General features: G+C 42.9%; 1 protein-coding gene across 1 annotated transcript in view; it reads left to right on the forward strand.

Annotated features, from left to right (window-relative positions):
* CDC42EP3 (CDC42 effector protein 3) overlaps nt 1-16,213 on the forward strand; it is a 41,398-nt gene extending 25,185 nt beyond the window's left edge. The window contains exons 2-3 of the mRNA XM_006131308.4: nt 9,695-9,745; nt 14,219-16,213. Coding sequence (XP_006131370.1) covers nt 14,489-15,256 — 768 coding nt within the window. The 5' untranslated portion in view covers nt 9,695-9,745; nt 14,219-14,488 and the 3' untranslated portion in view covers nt 15,257-16,213. The remainder of the gene's footprint in view (nt 1-9,694; nt 9,746-14,218) is intronic.
* The last annotated feature ends 2,174 nt before the right edge of the window (nt 16,214-18,387 follow it).

Consider the following 18,387-nt stretch of genomic DNA (forward strand, 5'->3'; position numbering starts at 1 on the left):
GGCAATATCAATGGTCCTGCATGATTTTAAGTAGCCAGATGTCCACTTAATCATGGTCATGGCCAAGTTTCCCACAGTCCCATAAAGTTTGTTTGCAGCCTCCAGTCCTGGTTCTGAGTGTTCTGTGCTGTTATTTGACTCTAATTGACCTCTAAGACCACATAAGGAGTAGAAATGTTGATAATGCTGCTAGACAATACTGACCTCCTGTGGTTCGGCAAATTCTCTGGTTCAGCACTGGTCAGGACTCGAGGGTGCCAGACTAGAGAGGTTCACCCTGTTGATGGGCTCTTGAGGTCCCTTTCAATCCTATGATTCTAACTGAGATCAGATATGGGTGAAAGGACTTCAAATGAACTACACTGATCTTTCAAGCTACAGGTTGAATTTCTCAAATCCAGCACCCTTAGTACCTGACTGCTGCCGAACCAAAGAATTTGCCAAACTGCGGGAGGTCAATGTTGTCTAGCAGCATTACCAACATTTCCACTGCTTATTGGGCTCTCAGGTTATGTCTACACTGCGGAGCTATTTCGGGATACCGGAGGTATCCCGAAATAGCTATTCTGTGTCTTAAGAGCTAGCCTGTTATATCAAAACATAATGGGCTCGCTATTCTGATGCCCCTCATTGTACAAGGGTTAAGGGACATTTTGGTATACCACCTTATTTTGAAATTACCTAGAAATAAGCTATGCAATTTGCATAGTGCAAATTGTGTAGCTTATTTCGAAGTAAGGGTGCTGTGTAGATGCACCCTTAGAAGATATTTAGGGATAAATTAGAGCAAACTAAAAGCACAGAACACTGTGCGCCAGAACTGATGTTTGTAAACAAACTTTATGGGACCATGGGAAAGTTGGCCACACCCATGATAAATGGACATCTGACTAACTAAAATCATGCTGGACCACAGATGTTGCTGGACCAGAGCGTTCTGGACTAGAGAGGTTCAACTTGTAGTAAAATGACTTTGGAAAAGTGTCACTAACAGTAGCTGAGAAGCTGCTGCTAATTTTAACAATAATTACATGTAACATTTAATTGTACAACTTACTTAGTGAAATTTGGGTATTTAATCTGTGCTAAGGTGGGTTCAAAATGGATAAAACATTTTTGTGCCCTAAGACTCTGTATGCCAAGTTTCATCATGGAGCAAATTATTATTGCAAAGTGCAATTGGGAAAGTAGGGACTTACAATGGAAAGTTTAACAACAGTGCTCCAATATGTGGAAAAACACACAAGAAAGCTTTTCATATCTTCTCCCATGTGGGAGAAGTAAATATCCTCAAGTATGAAGGGCATTCCACCATAGTAGTGTTAAGACTGGTTTAATCAAGCAATAAAAACACAGCAGTCTGTACATATTACTAAAATAATAAGTAAAGACACTTGAAGTGCACATTTTAGAAGAGCCAAGATATAGGGTCTCTCTGGATTTTTGGAATTCCTAATATTTGTGTATTGCAGATTTAACTTTCATTTTAAAATGAGGCTTTTTGTCTTTCTGCTCATATTGAAATTTTTCCAGATATGACTAACTGATATTCTGACTTCATGAGTTGATAAACAGTAGCTTTGAGCAGTGTGAATTTTTTTAGTCATATCAGTGAGTGTTAATTTTGAAACGCAACAGCTGTTCTATGAATGTTAACTTCTGTACTGCTAAGAAAACCTTTAATTCTAATATACTGTATTCATAGTGTTTTGAATTGTTTGAAATGGCATTCTATAAGAATACAGCTGCAAGATTTAGACACGCCTATAGCTTCATTCTTTATCATCATTTAAAGGTATTACATTTAATTTTGTTTCCTTTTCAGCATAAACTCTGAGGGAGACAGGTGATGTGGAAAGATTAGACCATCTCTGTAGAGAGTGAATGTGGCATTTTCATGTGGGTAGTGAAAAGCTGAAGATTGGGGGAAAAATTTTTTAGAGCAAATAAATTAATTGAATTTAAAACAACCTGAAGATATCAAATGTTCAGTATTTTGAGTAAGTCTACATAAAATAAAACCTATAATATTTTCCAAAAATTTCATTGGTTTCAGAATAGGGATTTGAATGAATAATCAGTTACCCAGTAAGCATCATCCTTACCCAGTGATGCTTACTGGGTACCGGTTAACAGGTATCCGGGAGCAGCTCCCCACTCGCGGCCTGTTGTGGGAGGAGGGCTGCTCCAGTCCTGCGTTGGGATTAGGAGCTAGCAACCTGTTCCTTGACCACGCCGGTGTGGCTGGCAGGAAACAGTGGCTTGGAAGCTGCAGCCCCAATGCAGGTGGGGGGAGGCACCAGGGCCGGCTTTAGGAAGTGCGGTGCCCAATTCGAACCATTTTGATGGGGCCCCAGCAGCCAGGATTTTTTGTTGAGCAAAAAAAACCACACACACACACAAAGAGTCACAGCCCCTTTAAATCCAGGGAAGCCACTGCGCTCCTCCTCCAAGGCCAACGCCCCCTCCCACAGCACATCCGGCACGCCACAGAGCTGTGGGAGGGGAGCAACCAGCACGGGGCCCTCTTAGGCACAGGGGCTGATTCGGGGGAATCGGCTGAATCGGCCTAAAGCCGGTCCTGGGAGGCACCACTCCTCACTGGGATCCTGGCTTACTCAATTAACCTGTTAAACCTAGCATGTAAGTGATTAACTAATTACCTGGGATTTTACATCCCTAGTTCAGAACAGAAAATTCAACACTATCAAGTGTCCATATAGTAACACACACAAACCATGAGCTTAGTATTCTTGTGGCTGTCAGACTTGTGCAATCAAGTTGTGTAGAACTGTGTTAGTAATCATTTGTCTGTGTGTGTGTGACATACACAAGCATACAGTGAAGTATATTATTATTTATCTCATACATTTAGTTCATTTATAATGACATTTTAAAAGATATTGTCTAAAAAGATTTGTGTTGACTTTACTAAGTATATTTGTCTATATAGAAAAAAGAATTAATCTAGAATATGTGCAATATAGGAGGGTCTGAAAGAAAAAATACAATAAATCTGATATCAGAGGAGTTTCCAGTGGGCCACTGTGTGTCTTTCAACTTCAAGTTCAAATTCTGGCTTGGATTAAAAATGAAGATTTATGGGTTTTGGTCTTGTACTAATTCAAAGGGAATGTTTGTTTCTCAAGTTATACGTCTGCCCAACTTGGCATGCTTATTTTTGGCAGTTTATGCTCAAAAGACTCATAAGATTAATATGGTAAGGGTGTTGTAGATCAGTTTTAGAAATATCCTATCAGAACAATGTGTGGAAATTTTTATAGTAACTTCTGCAGTATAAATCCAAAACCCAAGTTGTTCTGCAGCCAGAAGGAACCTAGTGGATTGAGGGTAGGAGAGGGAGGAGGAAATAGAGTAGTCACAAAGAGGAAAGAAATGCTAGTTTGCAGTATCACCTTAAGAGGTGCTAGCTTAAGAAATGCTAGTTTGCAGCATCACCTCTTATCTCCAAGACTGTGAAAACTGCACCTGAGTTGTGCTGGGTAAATTCTTCAAAGTACTTTTGTTCCTTGGGCCCAAACTCTCCCTTCTCTGGCTTCATCCTAGTCACTCCATGGTATTTTTCCCCAGGACTATGTCTAGACAGCAGCGCTATTTCAGGTTACCAGAAGTATCCCAAAATAGCTATTCCACATCTTTAAATGTGCCCGTTATTTCAAATATATTTCAAAATAATGGGTGTGCTATTCCAGTGTCCCTGCAACCCTCATTCCACAAGGGTTAAGGGACTTGTCAGAATAGTGCTTTATTTTGAAATTTGGCGCTGTGTAGGCAGCGCTAAATTTCAAAATAAGCTATTTTGAAATTACCTCAAAATAAGCTATGCAGGCCCCCAAACCCGAGCCCATCATATACCTGAACCCCTTGGCCAGGGCCATTCTAAGTAATTTCTCCACAGTGTTTCCTGGGGCTCTAAATCGAGATAGTGCATCTACATTAGGGGAGCCTGCGTCAGACTAATTTTGAGGCATCTCTGCAGTGTGGACATGCTATTTTGAAATAAGCTATTTTGGAATATATCTTCCAGAATAGCTAATTGCTAAATAAGCATACAGTGTAGACGTATCCTCTGTCACAGAGAAGTGCTGTTTAGATTCCAGTAGACTGCCACCTTACTCCAGGCTGCCTGCAGATTATCTATCTGAACATGTGCAAATTCTGATTTGACTGGAGCCACAATTCGAGATGTAACTTTTGCTCTGCATAACTTTTGAAATATTGCTCGCCCAAAGAAACAGTGGTTGATGATCATTAGCTGAGATCAGTCCCAAGCCAATGAGGTAAGTTTGGGAATAATCGGAGCCATAGTATTTGGGCTCACTTGGAATTCATACATTTTTATAAAAACCATGATTTTTAGTAGGCTGTATCTCAGGAATCAATTGCTCTAACAGTCTCACATTTGGACTATTAGCCCTACATCAGACCCTCATAATGTGTTTTATTTTCCAAGACAGTCTGAGAGAGTCTATAGATTGTAGAGCTTTAGAAAAAGCAACTGTTAATGAGCTAGTTCCAGGCTTAACTATAGCCACACGCTAGCATTTCATGCTTTGTAATTTATTCTTCCTGCCAAACACAGAAAAACATCCTTGCATATTTAACTTGTTGACATTAGGCTGATCTGCCTGTTTTTGCAAAGCACTATCTGAAGCATAACTGTATTTCAAAGAAATACCAGGCACTAAGAGCCAGGGATCCCAAGTTACATGTTAAATCCCAAGTTACATGTTAAACTATAGGTTTAACAGATTGACTGCCTACAGCACAGTGCGGTGGGCCAAGCTACACTGGATCAGCCCCCTTCCCATGGCATGCTGCAGGCTGGGGCTGCAGGGCTTGGGCACTGGTTAATTGGCTACCCTGGTAAGTATGCCAGTAAAGCAATGTTTACTAGGTAACCAGTTAACTGGTTAAACCTTTACATTCCTACTAAGATCATAAATATGTAAGTGATTATTTCCAGAAAAAAATATACCAGGTATATTGTGTATCAGACATATAAATTAATGAGACACAATTCCTATGGAGGACACTTTACCAAGCCATGTTTACTCTCAGCAAGCAGATTCCAAAAAGGAAATAGCAAGAATTGCATTACTTGCAAGCATAGTGCATTCATGTCAGCAAAATCAGAGGCAAGTGAGAGGTGACAATGACATGCCGCAGCTAGAATGACAGCATCTGTCATATGTCTTTCATTTACACGATAACAGACCACCCAACATGCAATAACCCCCCTCCAGTGATGCGCTCACACGTAACTCTCATTGGAATCATGCATTGGGAACACAAGATTAGATCCATTTTGACCACTTCGCTTTCATTTTGTTGCATTCTTTTCCATCAGATGGTCTAAAACAAAAATGAAGAATAAATAAAATAAATGCCTTAACCACTTATATTGAATTTTACATTGAAAATATATAAAAAATCAGAGGAAGTGGTGCAAAACTCAAGTAAAAGAGGTTGGTTTTGCTCAAAAACTTTATTGGGCATGGGTGCCGTGATTCTCAGCACAGGTAGACAGGCTCATGCTAGAAACAGTAGTGTGAATGGTGCAAATGTGGTAAGAGCTCAGGCTAGCCACCTGAATTCAAATCCAGGGGTTTGGACTCATTGGCTAGTGAGAGCTGTCAGTAGTTGTACAATGTCCGCACTGCTGTTTTAGTGTGTTAGCTCAAGCTGAACTAGCATGATTTGTCTACCCATGCTGGGAATCAAACCTCCCGACTCCTGTGTAGGCCTATTAACTGAGGTCTGCAGGAGAGCAGAGTTTGTAATCCAGCACAAGACTTTGCCATCCTACCCCCCGTGATGATTTATCTTTTCTTTATAATATTTGGAGAAGATAGAAAGGAGGTTAACTCTTATTCATAAATATGGTCGTTATTAGGGATGTAACAAGTTGTTTTAAAATGTAACCGTGTAACTGCTAAAAATCCTAGCTGTTACACCATGGGTGAGCAATAGTTTTTGACTTGGGGCCACCTCAGAAATCTTTGAAGTGGCCCCAGACCACCCAGAAGGGGAGGGGTCTCAGGCAGAAGGAGGTGGGGCCAGGACACTTCTATGCATGCCCTCCCACAGACCCTAATTAGTCTGGGCATGGGGGAGCATGGGGGGGCTTTCTGCGCTCTACCACCCCCAGGCCAATCAGAGCTTGGGAGTGAGGGGAGCGCGCAAAGTCTCCTTCCGCCCTGCCCCCATCCTGCAAGGGCGGGAGGAGTGTGAAGTCTCTCTCTCCCTGATATCCAGCACGCTGTGCTTAGATTCAGCACCAGGGTTGACGCTAAGCATCGCATGCTTCTGTGTCCCTAGGCCCTGATTGGACCTCCGCGGGCTGGATCAACCCACGTGGCAGGCCGGATCCAGCCCACAGAGACCCTTTTGCCCACCCCTGGGTTACATACACCGCAGGCTCTGCAGTATAAAGGTTAAAGAAGTTTTATATTGCAGATTCTGCAGTGAAGCCTCCCCGGTTAGCGTGTAACCGGCGGAGCGGGGGATCAGCCATAAACAGGGGCTGCTTTGGCTTGCCAGCCAGAACATCCCCTGCCTGTGGTAGGCCCTGTGAGGCTGGAGCAACCCCCTGCTCAGGGCGGGCGGGGAGCTGCTGCAGTCCCTACTGGTTAACCAGAACCAGTAAGCCTGACCCATTAAAGATGAGGCTTACCTGTTAACCATTTAGATCCCTAGTCAGTATAAACTATCTTCTTTTTTCCCCCATTGCCTTGCTCTTTGTTTTGTCACTTACAGCCATCCAGAGTAGGGATATAAAATCCCATTTAATTGGTTAACCGGTTTAACCTAATGTTTAACCAACTAAATGATTAAAGGGTGGTTGGGCAGGGGCTGTCCCCCACGCATCACAGCCAAATTTAGGTGGGCCTTCCCCACCTTCTACCCATCGTGGCTGAGCTGGAACAGTCCTTGCCTAGGGTAGGCCTCATGGGGCTGGAGCAATCTCCTGCCTCCAGCAGGCAAAGAGCTGCTCCAGCCCCCATTGGTTAACCTGTCACATCCCTAATACAGACTGTGCTTGGGCCTTGAAACGTCTCAGCACCTGTGTTTCTCAGTCTTTTCAGACTGGCAATCACTTATTTGAAGTTTAGAAAAGAAGAAGACTCCGTCCCCTGATGTTTACTATAATAGTAAGAGTAAAAAAAATTATCATTGATTGGTGCAAGGATTTTGAGAGAATGACGGAAAATACCGGAGCTGGGTGGGTCAGGGTGTGCTGGGAACAAGATTTTTCTTTGCTTTAGACTGTAATAAAATTTCCAACACCTCTCAACCACCCAGCTGCCTTTCATGTTCCCCAGGGGTTCTGACCCACAAGCCGAGAAACACCGATCTAAAGTAAAATATTTTTTTTATGGTCCCCATTGCTAACCCTTTAGCTCCCTAGTGAGAGCAACTTTGGGAGGCCCAAGCATAAATAGCTGTCTGGCTCCAGCTGCCATTTCCAGCCATGCCTGAGCATGTTACATTATTAGAGCTACTCTAAGGCAGCGGTTTTCAAACTTTTTTTCTCATGACCCAGTTGAAGAAAATTGTTGATGCCTTCGATCCAACATAATTTGATTGGAGTGTGAGCTCCGGGGTGGGGCTGAGGATGAGAGCTTTGGGCCTTAGAAGGGGGCTCCAGCTTGGGGGGTGGGGTCATGGCTGTGGCAGGAGCGGCTTACTTTCAATGGCTCCTAGTCAGCGATGCAGCGGGGGTGCTAAAGCAGGCTTCCTGCTTCTCCTGGCACTGCAGACCATGCTGTGACCCAGAAGCAGCCAGCAGCAGGTTCCTAGCCAATGGAAGTGTGGACCTAGTGCTCGGGGAAGTAGCAGTACCTGGAGCACTCTCCCTCCCGCCACCCACCTAGGGGCGCACTGCAGTCTGTGGTGCCAGGAGAGGCAAGTAGCCTGCCTTAGCATCCCCACTGATTATCTGATCACCCTGCAGCAAGGACACCTAGTGTGTGACATTCCATGACCCAGTAATGGGTCAAGACCCTAAGTTTGAAAACCACTGCTCTAAGGTACAAAGACCTCATATGTACACAGAGGTGCACCAATTTACTGCAACTTTGGGGGGGCAAGCCTAAACTAAGGGAGGCCAGATTAAACGGATATGGCATACAGATTACTGTACTAACGAAGTACAGCATGGGGGAGAGTCTGTTACGAATGTCTGAATCAAACTAGAAACCAGAACAAGTTGTTCCTTAAACACCTAACTGTAAGATGGAAAGAAAAATTGTTACTATGGAAGACTTCAGTCTGAGTGACATACCTAAGATCTTCTGCAGCCAGTAGTAAAACATTATTAGAGTCTTTAAAAATTATAGATGCCTTTCTGACGAGAGGATTTGCATCCACTGCAAGGTAATCTTGGTTAAGAGGAAAAGTGAAGGCAGGAACTAGAAAAGAAAATAGATATATAAAATGAAGGTAAAGCAGAAGGTAGACACCAATAAGTATAATTTGGAAGTTATGAAGTGCAGAAAATTGATAAGGGAAGCAAAAGACATCAGGAAAAAAAATCCATGGATGGCAAGCAATGGACAATAAGGTAGCATTATTAACAGCATTATAAGCAAAATAAATTGTAGCAATGGTGTAGGCCCATCACTGTATATTGATGGTAAAATTGTTAATAATGATTTCAAAAAGGTAGAAATATTTATTAAATATTCCTGTTGTGCATTTGGAAAGAATTGGATGATGAATGTGTATCACATGAGGATGAACCCTTTTCCCAACTAGCTAAGATGTGTTGGTCCCAGCTTTCCCCCCATGGAAAACACTCTCTTTTATACAAGAGAGTGTTTTCCATGGGGGAAAACATGCAAATAGCTGAATGATTTTTCTAAAAGTTTAATGTTTACTTTCATCTTTACAGAAGACATAGGAGGAACGGAGAATAACTTGAGATGGGCTCTGGGTTTCATCTGTCCCAACCTATCCTTGCAGTTAAACTATTTTCACCACCTGTCTAAACATTGCTGGCATGCTTTTCTTCTAACCTTTCATTAAATTGAGGGAATCTAGCTAAAGAAAATGAAAACATTTAGGGACCAAATTCACATAAGAAGTGTTTCACACCTTTTGGAAGAGAAGTGGAGATCAAAGTGTGCCTACAAATGAACCAGTTCCTTTTATATGCCCTTTAGCTCACAGTGACATCAAATATTTGAAACCTTCCATGCGTTCCCTGTCACTGACAAATATGTGTCCAGTGAGAAGGAGAAAGGGTGTTCTCATGAATTTATGTGATTTTTCTCTTTTGTTTACAGGGTTTTTTTTAATGAAAATGGGACAGAAAAGGTTAAATGTAATCTAAAAGGGTTGGGTTGAGCAGAGTTGGGGAGAATTAATTGAACTCAACTGTTGTGTAAATTGGCCTGAATATTTCATGGTGTAATTAAATAATTAAAAACTCTTTAAAAGGAAGCAACGAAAGAGAAGAACCTTCTAATTCAATCAAGGAAGCTCACTTTGATTAAGGTGGTTAAAGGTAGGGCTGCTAGTTCAGAAGAATTCAAACTAACCAATCAGAAAAGCTAAACAGTATCACCTGATTTGGTTGGTGCCACTCAGAAGGGATTTGGGGCTATATAAACACAGAAGTTAAATAGTATTTTCAGGAAATAGACATACATGTTTTTATCTCTTCTAGGACTCACTGGCTGCTGCAGTTTGGGAGTCTGAATAGGCATTAAAAGAGATGGTAAGTTCTGAATTAAGTATATCTATCCTGCTTATATTAGAGCTAAGGCTTGTCTGTGCTGTACTGGGTTTGTCCTGATTTCAGCCTTCATTGGCCAGTTATGGTTGCAGTTGTAGCAGAGTCTCTGATTTGGTTTGAGTAATGCATTTTCTGTAGAATTTGTTGGTCTTTCATGATTATTCTATTGTTTTACTCTGTAAGTAGTATAAAATATAGTCTCTGTGTATGTTGAGTGCCCAGCTTTTAAAGAGTTTGCTGCTCTCCTAACTGAGGCCTCTCAGGGCATGTTCTTGTTAGATAGTCTCCTGTTTATTAATGCTGACTATACTATAGTACTAAATGTGTTGGGGGGGGGGGGGGGGAATATGGTTCTTTTGTTCAAGATGAAGGGTATTATTATTCCATGTAGGGCTTGAGAAACTTAACTGGTTACTAAGTGGGAAATCTGCAAGGTAAGTACAGAGACCTATCCTATTATCTTTAGTATTGAAGATTATTTTTGGATGGTCTAACACCTTAGACTAATTAAGAGATCCTCCCAAATACAAATGCTCATCAGTGTGACTTTTTTTTAGTGAGTTGTTGGATGCAGAGTTGCTGCTCTCAGCTTTGCCGAGCATCAGAGTGATGCTAGCATAGCTTTAGCATGGTGTCTGTTCAGAGCCCAGTAGGTAGCAGTGAAACTGAAGATTTCAAATGTGTTTTGCTTCTGCTTGGGAAATCTGACCACCAGCAGAGACATGCACTGGAGCTCATCAGAGGAGAGAAAGCTCCAAGGGTATAGGCAAAATAGTAGAGGCCCTCGCCCCTTGCAAGAGACCTCTTCTTCCCCTTCAGCAGTTTAGAGCTAGGCTTATGATTTAAGACTTGTGAACACTAACATTGCATCAGTGTAACTAAAGGGGTGATGATGCACCAGTGTAACAAGATAGGCATAACTTTGTAAAAGATCTGTTAATCAGAGATGGAAAAACGGAATTTTTTTTGTTAAATGTGGAAAATCACTTTGGAAACCTTAACTATAGCTTTGTAGAAAGCCCATCGTTACACGACTGTGGGATCTGGGTTTCTCACCAGGGAATTGCCTCTCGAGCTTGCTGGGGATGGAGATGGAAATCTGCCTCTGTTTGCCTCTGCCTGGTAGCTCAAGCCATCTCACAACTGTTTGCAGTGCTAGTGTTGGTGTAACTTAAGGCATCCACTCAGTTTTAGGATATGTGAGGGAGGCCTGTGCTGACACTATGCAGTTGATGAGGGATCTGAAAGGAGTCTGTGATGACAGAGCAGCTCCTGTCCATGGCAGGTGGGGAAGCTACTCCAGCCCTTAATGGTTAACTGGAACTGGTTACATCACCTGTTAAGGGTGATGCTACTTGGTTAATCTTTAGCATCTCTATTTGGAGGGCTGTTGTCGTCATTTGCCTCCTCACAGGCCTGGCTACAGATTTCTGGTCTGCCCTGTCAGGACTGGAAGTTCTCCCTGCCCTGCCACACCACACTTGAGGGGTCAGCTTTATCTGATCCTGCAGTGACACAGTTCTTTTCACTTGCTTAACTCTATTTGAGCAGAACTTCAAAGGGTGGCATCATGAGCCAATCGTCTGAGATGAGGGTCCTTAGATGTGAGAACAGGTAGTTGACCTTGCATATGATGGAGAAAGACAGGATAGGTCACTTTTCCTATGCATATTTGTCACTGGCTAAGATCAGGCTACTCAACTTTGGAAGCCCTGGAGGCCACCATGACACTCACGGCACATGCCAAGGGTCACAACTTAAGTGTGGTTGCATATATATGGAAATAGCTTCTTTCACACTGATAGGCATGAATACAAAGATTAAGCTTTAAGCTGCAGCACCTGACCAAAACGTGGCCAGTGTGAGCCAGTTTGTACCTCTCAGGCTCTGTCCACAAGGCTAAGCAGCTAGCACTCCCCACAATGCCCTGATGCTCCTAGCACCTCCTCCCTGGGGGCTAGAAACTCCAACACCTGGTACCCATCTGCTCCAGCCAGCCCATCCGCTTGCACCTTTCAGTACAAGGATCCCACCTGCAGGCCTTGTGAGTCCTGTGTAAGTCCAAACTGCACCACAGGCTGCAAACAGCCCAAGGCCACTCAACACATGGCCCATTTAAGTCTTTTTAATGAGGAACTTTGCTTTCTTGTGTGTGTGGTGGTGGAGGGAGGGGAGTGTTTAAGGAGCTAGGTAGCAGTAGGTCAAGGGTAGATCTTTCAAGTTGGATGAGTCCTACTTGAGTGTTTTGGCACCAACAGATCTATTCCCACAATGTTGCTCCTTCCTGGATGAATATTAGGCGCTGTTAATTGTGGATATTAAATTTTGCCTGTAAAAATTGAAGGATTAGCTTGAAAATCACACCTAAAGCCAAGAAACTTAATTTCACCATCTTGCACAAGTTCTATTAACTTATTTCTAACTTAGCTAGGCTGCAAGTTGTTTGTGTCAACCTGTAGCCTAGTTGCATTGGTATCAGTAGCATTTAACCTGTGGTGCATGGGTTTTTAACCCTTCCAGCATTATGTCCTATGGCTCTTTTCAAACTTGCAATTTTTAGATGTAATTATGACAAGTGAGGGTTAGTCATGTTAAATTTCAATTAACTAATCAAATAGTGGGATTCCATCAACCATTTGATTAATCGACAGGGGTGTACTCTGCCTTTGTACTGTAGCAAGAGCCCTGCCAACCTCTTGTACATTTCAAAAGGAATTCCTGCTGTACTCTGGGTGCCTCAGCCTTTGAAATGTACAAGACCCCTGGCAAAAGCAGAAATACAGCAGAACTGGCAGGAGTGGAGTCGTTGCTTTTTCTGTTTCCCACTGTACCTCTACCTCCCCTTGCGTAGATGGTGGGTGTGGGGAGGTGACTGTTAAGTGGGCTCCCCCCAGAACCAGGTCCTGCTCCCCTGATAGAGGCAGCAAGGTTGGGAATGAGGGGGAGCAACTAGCTGCATCACTAGTTACAATGGAAACCCTTATTAGGGATGTAAGCAAGAGCTTTTCAGATGTATGTAACATCTGAAAATTTTGACCTTTCAGGGAAGCAAAAGAAGGTCTAAAGTTAGGCTTCTAAACAAGTGATCTGACACTTTCCATTGGGGGCAGGGCACAGCAAGAACAAAGTTGATGAGAGCTTAACACTCTTAAAAATCAGGCATCTTATTTAGATGCTTCAGTATGGATGCCTAGCCTAGGCTATGGCTCCACTACAGCTTAGTTGTCAGTTATGTCACTAATGGTTGCGAATTAGTGCCCTTCTTGCCCTCGCCCCTCCAACATAACTTATGCCAAGTTTCTCCTGATGACATAACTACAACCATTTTCTGGGGCTAGAGTAATTAAGATGACAGACTAGGGATGGCAAAATGTAGCAGACTACACAATTAACCAGTGACCCTAATCTTATTGGTTAATCCTGTCTACTGCATGTATTCCCTCTTTTCCATGCACACCCCTTGCTGCCTCTCCATCGGAGATAGTGGCAGCAACTTGGAAGGTGGGGGAGGGGCAGGCTGGAGTCAATGTGTGGGAAGCCAACTTTCAAGCAGGCTCTTCTCCTGGATGCACCTTCTCCCCTCTCCCCTTGCTGCCTCCTATGGAGGCAGCAGCAGGGATAAGGGGGGCAGAAGTCAGTGCTGGGGGAGCTGGCTTAAAAGCTGGTACCACCTCCCCACATAAGCTATGTGATGCTGCCCCCCTCTTCCCTGCCCCTCCCCCAACACTTCTATCAAAAGCAGCAGTGCAGGACAATGGGGAGCTGGTTTTTAAACTGGCTGCCCTCATGGACCAGCTCCTGTCTGCCACCCCATACTGCTGCCTCTATTAAGCAGCAGCATGAGGTGTCAGTGAGTCCCCAGGAATGGAGCTGCGAGGGCACTGGCTTCAAGACTTCATGCAGTTCCATGACTAATCAACTACATGATATCTAACATCCCTAGAGGAGACCTTTCTTCCTTGGACTTGGAGTGGCTACACTAGAGTTTACAGTGATGCAGTTGTGCCATTTGCTGTAAGCCATAGCCTTTGGCGCTCGTGCTTTTTTTTAAATCTTGGCTGTATGAATGTAATGTTGAAATTTCTCAGACCTACCAAATATTTAATATGTATAGGCCTCTGTTAAAATGGATGGGGTCTAGTTTGAAAAGCTTGGTGTGTTAAAATGTCCTTGTAGAAGCATTTGAATATCATGTCTCCAGTTGATGACTGACAGAAAATGATATAGTGAGTTTACCACATGAACTGTGGCCAGTAACTACATGTAAGAATTCTGACTTGAAAAACTATAAAGTCAGGAAGAGTTTAGCTAACCCTTGTTAGAGTAAACTCTTTTATTCTGTTTAATGAGGGGAAGCGACATAAATCTAATCTGCAACTCAGTACCATTATTGTTTTTGTAAAAGCAAGACTTAGTGAACAAGTAAGTTAATAACTTGCTTTGTTTCCCATACAGGTTTTCTTGAATTTTGGAAGTAATAGAATACTTGGTCACCCATTCCTCACCTGAAGGACTGTCATTCTTAAACTTGGAAGGCTTTGTATTGGAGTTCTTTAGCTTTCTGAATTCCCAGTTTCCTTTCCCAGAAGAAATGGACCTTATGTAGGAGAGGCATCCAAGTTAATAATGTGACAAAGATAACACTGAAGGCCTGCTGGAGGAAAAAACACATTCTTATAAGTGGCTTGCTTTTTTTATAAAAGACCATCAGAATTGGCAAACAAAATGCCAGCTAAGACACCCATCTACCTGAAAGCTGCCAATAATAAGAAAGGGAAGAAATTCAAATTAAGGGATATTTTGTCTCCTGATATGATCAGTCCACCACTTGGAGACTTTCGTCACACCATACACATTGGGAAAGAGGGACAACATGATGTGTTTGGGGACATCTCATTTTTGCAAGGAAACTATGAGCTGTTACCTGGGAATGAAGGAACACCAAGAGTTGGTCAATTAGGACATAATGAATTTTTAAGGGCAAACAGCACCTCTGACTCCATGTTTACAGAAACTCCTTCACCAGTGCTCAAAAATGCTATCTCCCTTCCTGCCATTGGGGGTTCTCAAGCCCTTGTGTTGCCCTTACTGTCACCAGTGACATTTAATTCAAAGCGGGACTCCTTTGGGCCATCAAAGAATCCAAGGCTTAGTTGTGAGCCAGTGATTGAAGAGAATTTGCAGGAGAAAAGCGAACAGCTGGAGAATGGGGAAATGTACAAAGATGACATCCTATGGGAGCCAAATGGTTCTGCATCGTATTATACTAATAGCAGAAATAGTCATTCATCCAGTTTTTCTGAACAATGCACAGATTGGCAAACAGTTGACCTACTTGATGACAGTCCTCTTTCATGTGAACTAACCAAGGCAGAGATTAAGTCAGAAGAATCCCTTTCAGATCTTGCAGGTTCCCTTCTTTCATTGCAGCTTGATCTGGGACCCTCACTTCTAGATGAGGTCCTCAATGTAATGGACAAAAACAAATCCTAGAAGAGTTGTACTTTTTTTTTGCTTCTTTGTAAATGACACATTTGTTTAAAAAAAAAAACCAACCTGAAGAATATATATATTAAAAGATCAGCTGTATTTGCAGTTGTTTGAGTTTTCTAAATCTTAAAATATTTTTTTATGTTTTTCATGGGCTTTGTAATATGGTGAACATCTCCTATAGCAAGAGGATAAAATTGTAAAGTTTTCTGCAACTGTAAAAATGTCTTAATACCAGTATTAGCTATCAAACTTTAACTGTTGCTTGGATAATACTAGTGATCATTAGCTTAATTGACAGTCTGTAAACAAGAGACATAATTCTTCAGTTCATAAGTCTCTAGTATCTCAAGGCTGTCTTACATGTAGGATTCTTACTAGAATCCTACTTTTTAACTAGTAAGACTTATTTTAGCTGCAGTGTAACTAGGTCTTCAGTGCTAAAACTATTGCCTAGTGTTCAAATATGAGCAACTTGCTGGGGGGTCTTTCAGTTTAAATCTGGGCCAGAGCCTCAGGTGCTCTACTTCTGCATACACCAACTTAGTCCAGTTAATCTGGCCCAATTATCTATAGATGAGACCATCTGGTGTAAACACAGGTAACACAAGCAAAATATTAATGTATTTAATTTTAAAGGTTACAATACATGCTTATTTGGTTTTATTGCAAAGTCTACATTTGCAGATAGAGTATCAAAGTAGTTGCTTGACTTCATTGGCGGTCCTTCGTAAACAGCATTTTTGAGTGTTTGGACAGTATGTATAGCTAACTTAGCCTTTTCCTTCATTTGCTACCTGAAATGCTTAAACTTGCAACTGATTGTGAGCTTTTAAAGAAGGCACTAATTACGCATTATGTAAAGAGACTGTGTGCTGCAACACTTTGGGGAAATGTGGATCCTTTACTATAGTACATAGATACTCTGTGCAATACAATAAATAACAAGTGTTTAAATTCCCCTTTCTCTTTGTGATTTAAATACATAGCTCTGCAAGGAAATATTGGGCCTGGTTTCAGCTTGCTCATTTTTTTGAGTGGGTATATTCCTGAGGCTTCATCATAAAACATCTCTAAATTTCTGGAGACTGTGGACAACCCTGGAAGATTGTCCATTGCATGGTGGTGTTGGTCCACTTCATGGAGCAATGTTATTGGGGGGGGGGGGGAATGGAATCATGCAGGGGACAGTGAGCCCCGTTTTGATTAAACCTTAAGCTCTCAAGTTAGTCTACTAAAAGGTCAAGTCTCTCTAAACTAACCAAGAGAACTGATTTTTGATTGAAAGTCTTTAATTCCAGCTCAGAAGGGGTGAGGTTCTAGCTCCCACTTTTCACCCAGCACAAAGGGAGCTGAGTGGAAGAGCCATATAAAGGAGCCTTAAGTACCTCTGGGAGAGGAAGGTTCTTCCAGCACAGACACAGCCATGAAGTTACCTGTTGCCCCACTTCAAGCCTCTTCTCTTCTCCCCTGCCCCCACTGGGTTAGAGTTTGGGGGAGGGAAGGGTGTGTCAGGTGGAGTTGCACCATATGACACTGCAGGGATTTGAATCTATCTACTGACCCTTGTGGGTAAGGCAGATGGCAAAAAAGTTTGCAAATGAAACACTTCAATTCTGATGAACAAATGCTTCCTCTTCAACCTACAGAACCAAAATAACTTTATGGAGGGGTGTGCATTAGCTTAAGTTACCACTGAATTGAATCAAACACTTTTGCCTAGGGTCTAAATGAAGTCTAATTATTGGCCTTATCCTACTCCCACCTAGATTAATGACTCAATGAGCCTATTCAGGGCCCATTAGGGAGGGGCATTGTTCCCTGGGCTGGCAGAATGCATGACACTAGGCAACTGGGGGGGAGGGGGACCTTCAAAAGGACTACTCTTGAAGCGTGAGATTGGGGCAACTGCTGCTGAGCCTCCAGTTGTACAGCAAGAACAAAAAAGATGAAAAGAAAACTGCTGGGAGTTGACTATCAGTCATGCTAAGGGAGCCATAGGAAAAATACTGACCTCAATGGCTCCTTTGGTTAAACTTCAGAACTAAGCCAAGAGGTTAGCGACTAACCCACTCAAGGACTGGGTTGAATGGAGAGTCTGAAAGGAGAGTCTGAACACCTTGTGCAAAACAAACAAACAGGAGCTCTGTAGCCATGTAACAATTATATGTGGGCAGTGACTGTGGGACTAGGCAGTGGTAGATGCATTCTGCCCCAACACTGTCCACAGTGTCCAGGCTTAGAGATCCTGGATGTAGTTAGGATTATGATGAGGTGCTTGCTCAATGTGGTCTGAGTAGAGAGAAAGCCAATTAACCCTGTGACACCCTGCATGTAGGGGAGAGTCAGGGCTCAATTGCTTTTAACTGATGAAGCACAGCTGGGTGTGAGGATGAGCTGAAATCCTTTTCCAAGCTTAGAATGGAAAAGGAAGAAACTGGGGTGTGTAGAGGCCCTAGGAGCTTTGCTACAGGCATTGAATTCATGGGAGGAAAATATTAGGTCACCAGCAGACTCTGCAATCAGCGCTCTTCTCTTAACCCTGCCCCAGCACCTACCTGTTGCAATTGGCTGCTAAGCAGCATGTAGGAAGCGCTTGGGTGAGTGGGTTTAACAAGGCAGTGTAGGAATGAGGTAGCAGAGGATAGGACAGAGGGGAAGGGATGGAAAGGAACATCCCCACCCCAGGAACTGACAGCTCCTGTGATTCTGGCCCTGAGAGAAGGGTGTACTGTGAGTGGCAGAAGGAAACAGATCATGGCAAAGTAGGAAGAAACCCAGGGGAATGGCAGCAAGGTTTGGGAAAGCAGATCTCAGCTGCTGCTTGTAGGGTTGCCATTAAGGCTCACTAGTTAAGTCCAGGCATGCTGCAAGTTTCATTTTAGACACAGTTCTTTCCTCCATGCCCACCCCCTGATAACATGCTATGAATCTGCCTTTGCTTCTTCAGCTACTGAAATGCCCCCTTTACTGTAGTAGCTGAGCACCTGCTCATATTTACTGTACTTTTCCTCACAGCACCCAGTGCAGTGGGGCAGTGCTAACCTTTCTGGCTCTTTGGAAGGTCACACAAGGTATCTGTTGGAGCAAGGTCTTGGTCCCTTAGCTCACCAGTCCTAGGACTAGTGCTCTAA

This window comes from Pelodiscus sinensis, chromosome 3 (genome assembly GCF_049634645.1).
Source record: "Pelodiscus sinensis isolate JC-2024 chromosome 3, ASM4963464v1, whole genome shotgun sequence".
NCBI classification, from domain to species: Eukaryota; Metazoa; Chordata; order Testudines; family Trionychidae; genus Pelodiscus; species Pelodiscus sinensis.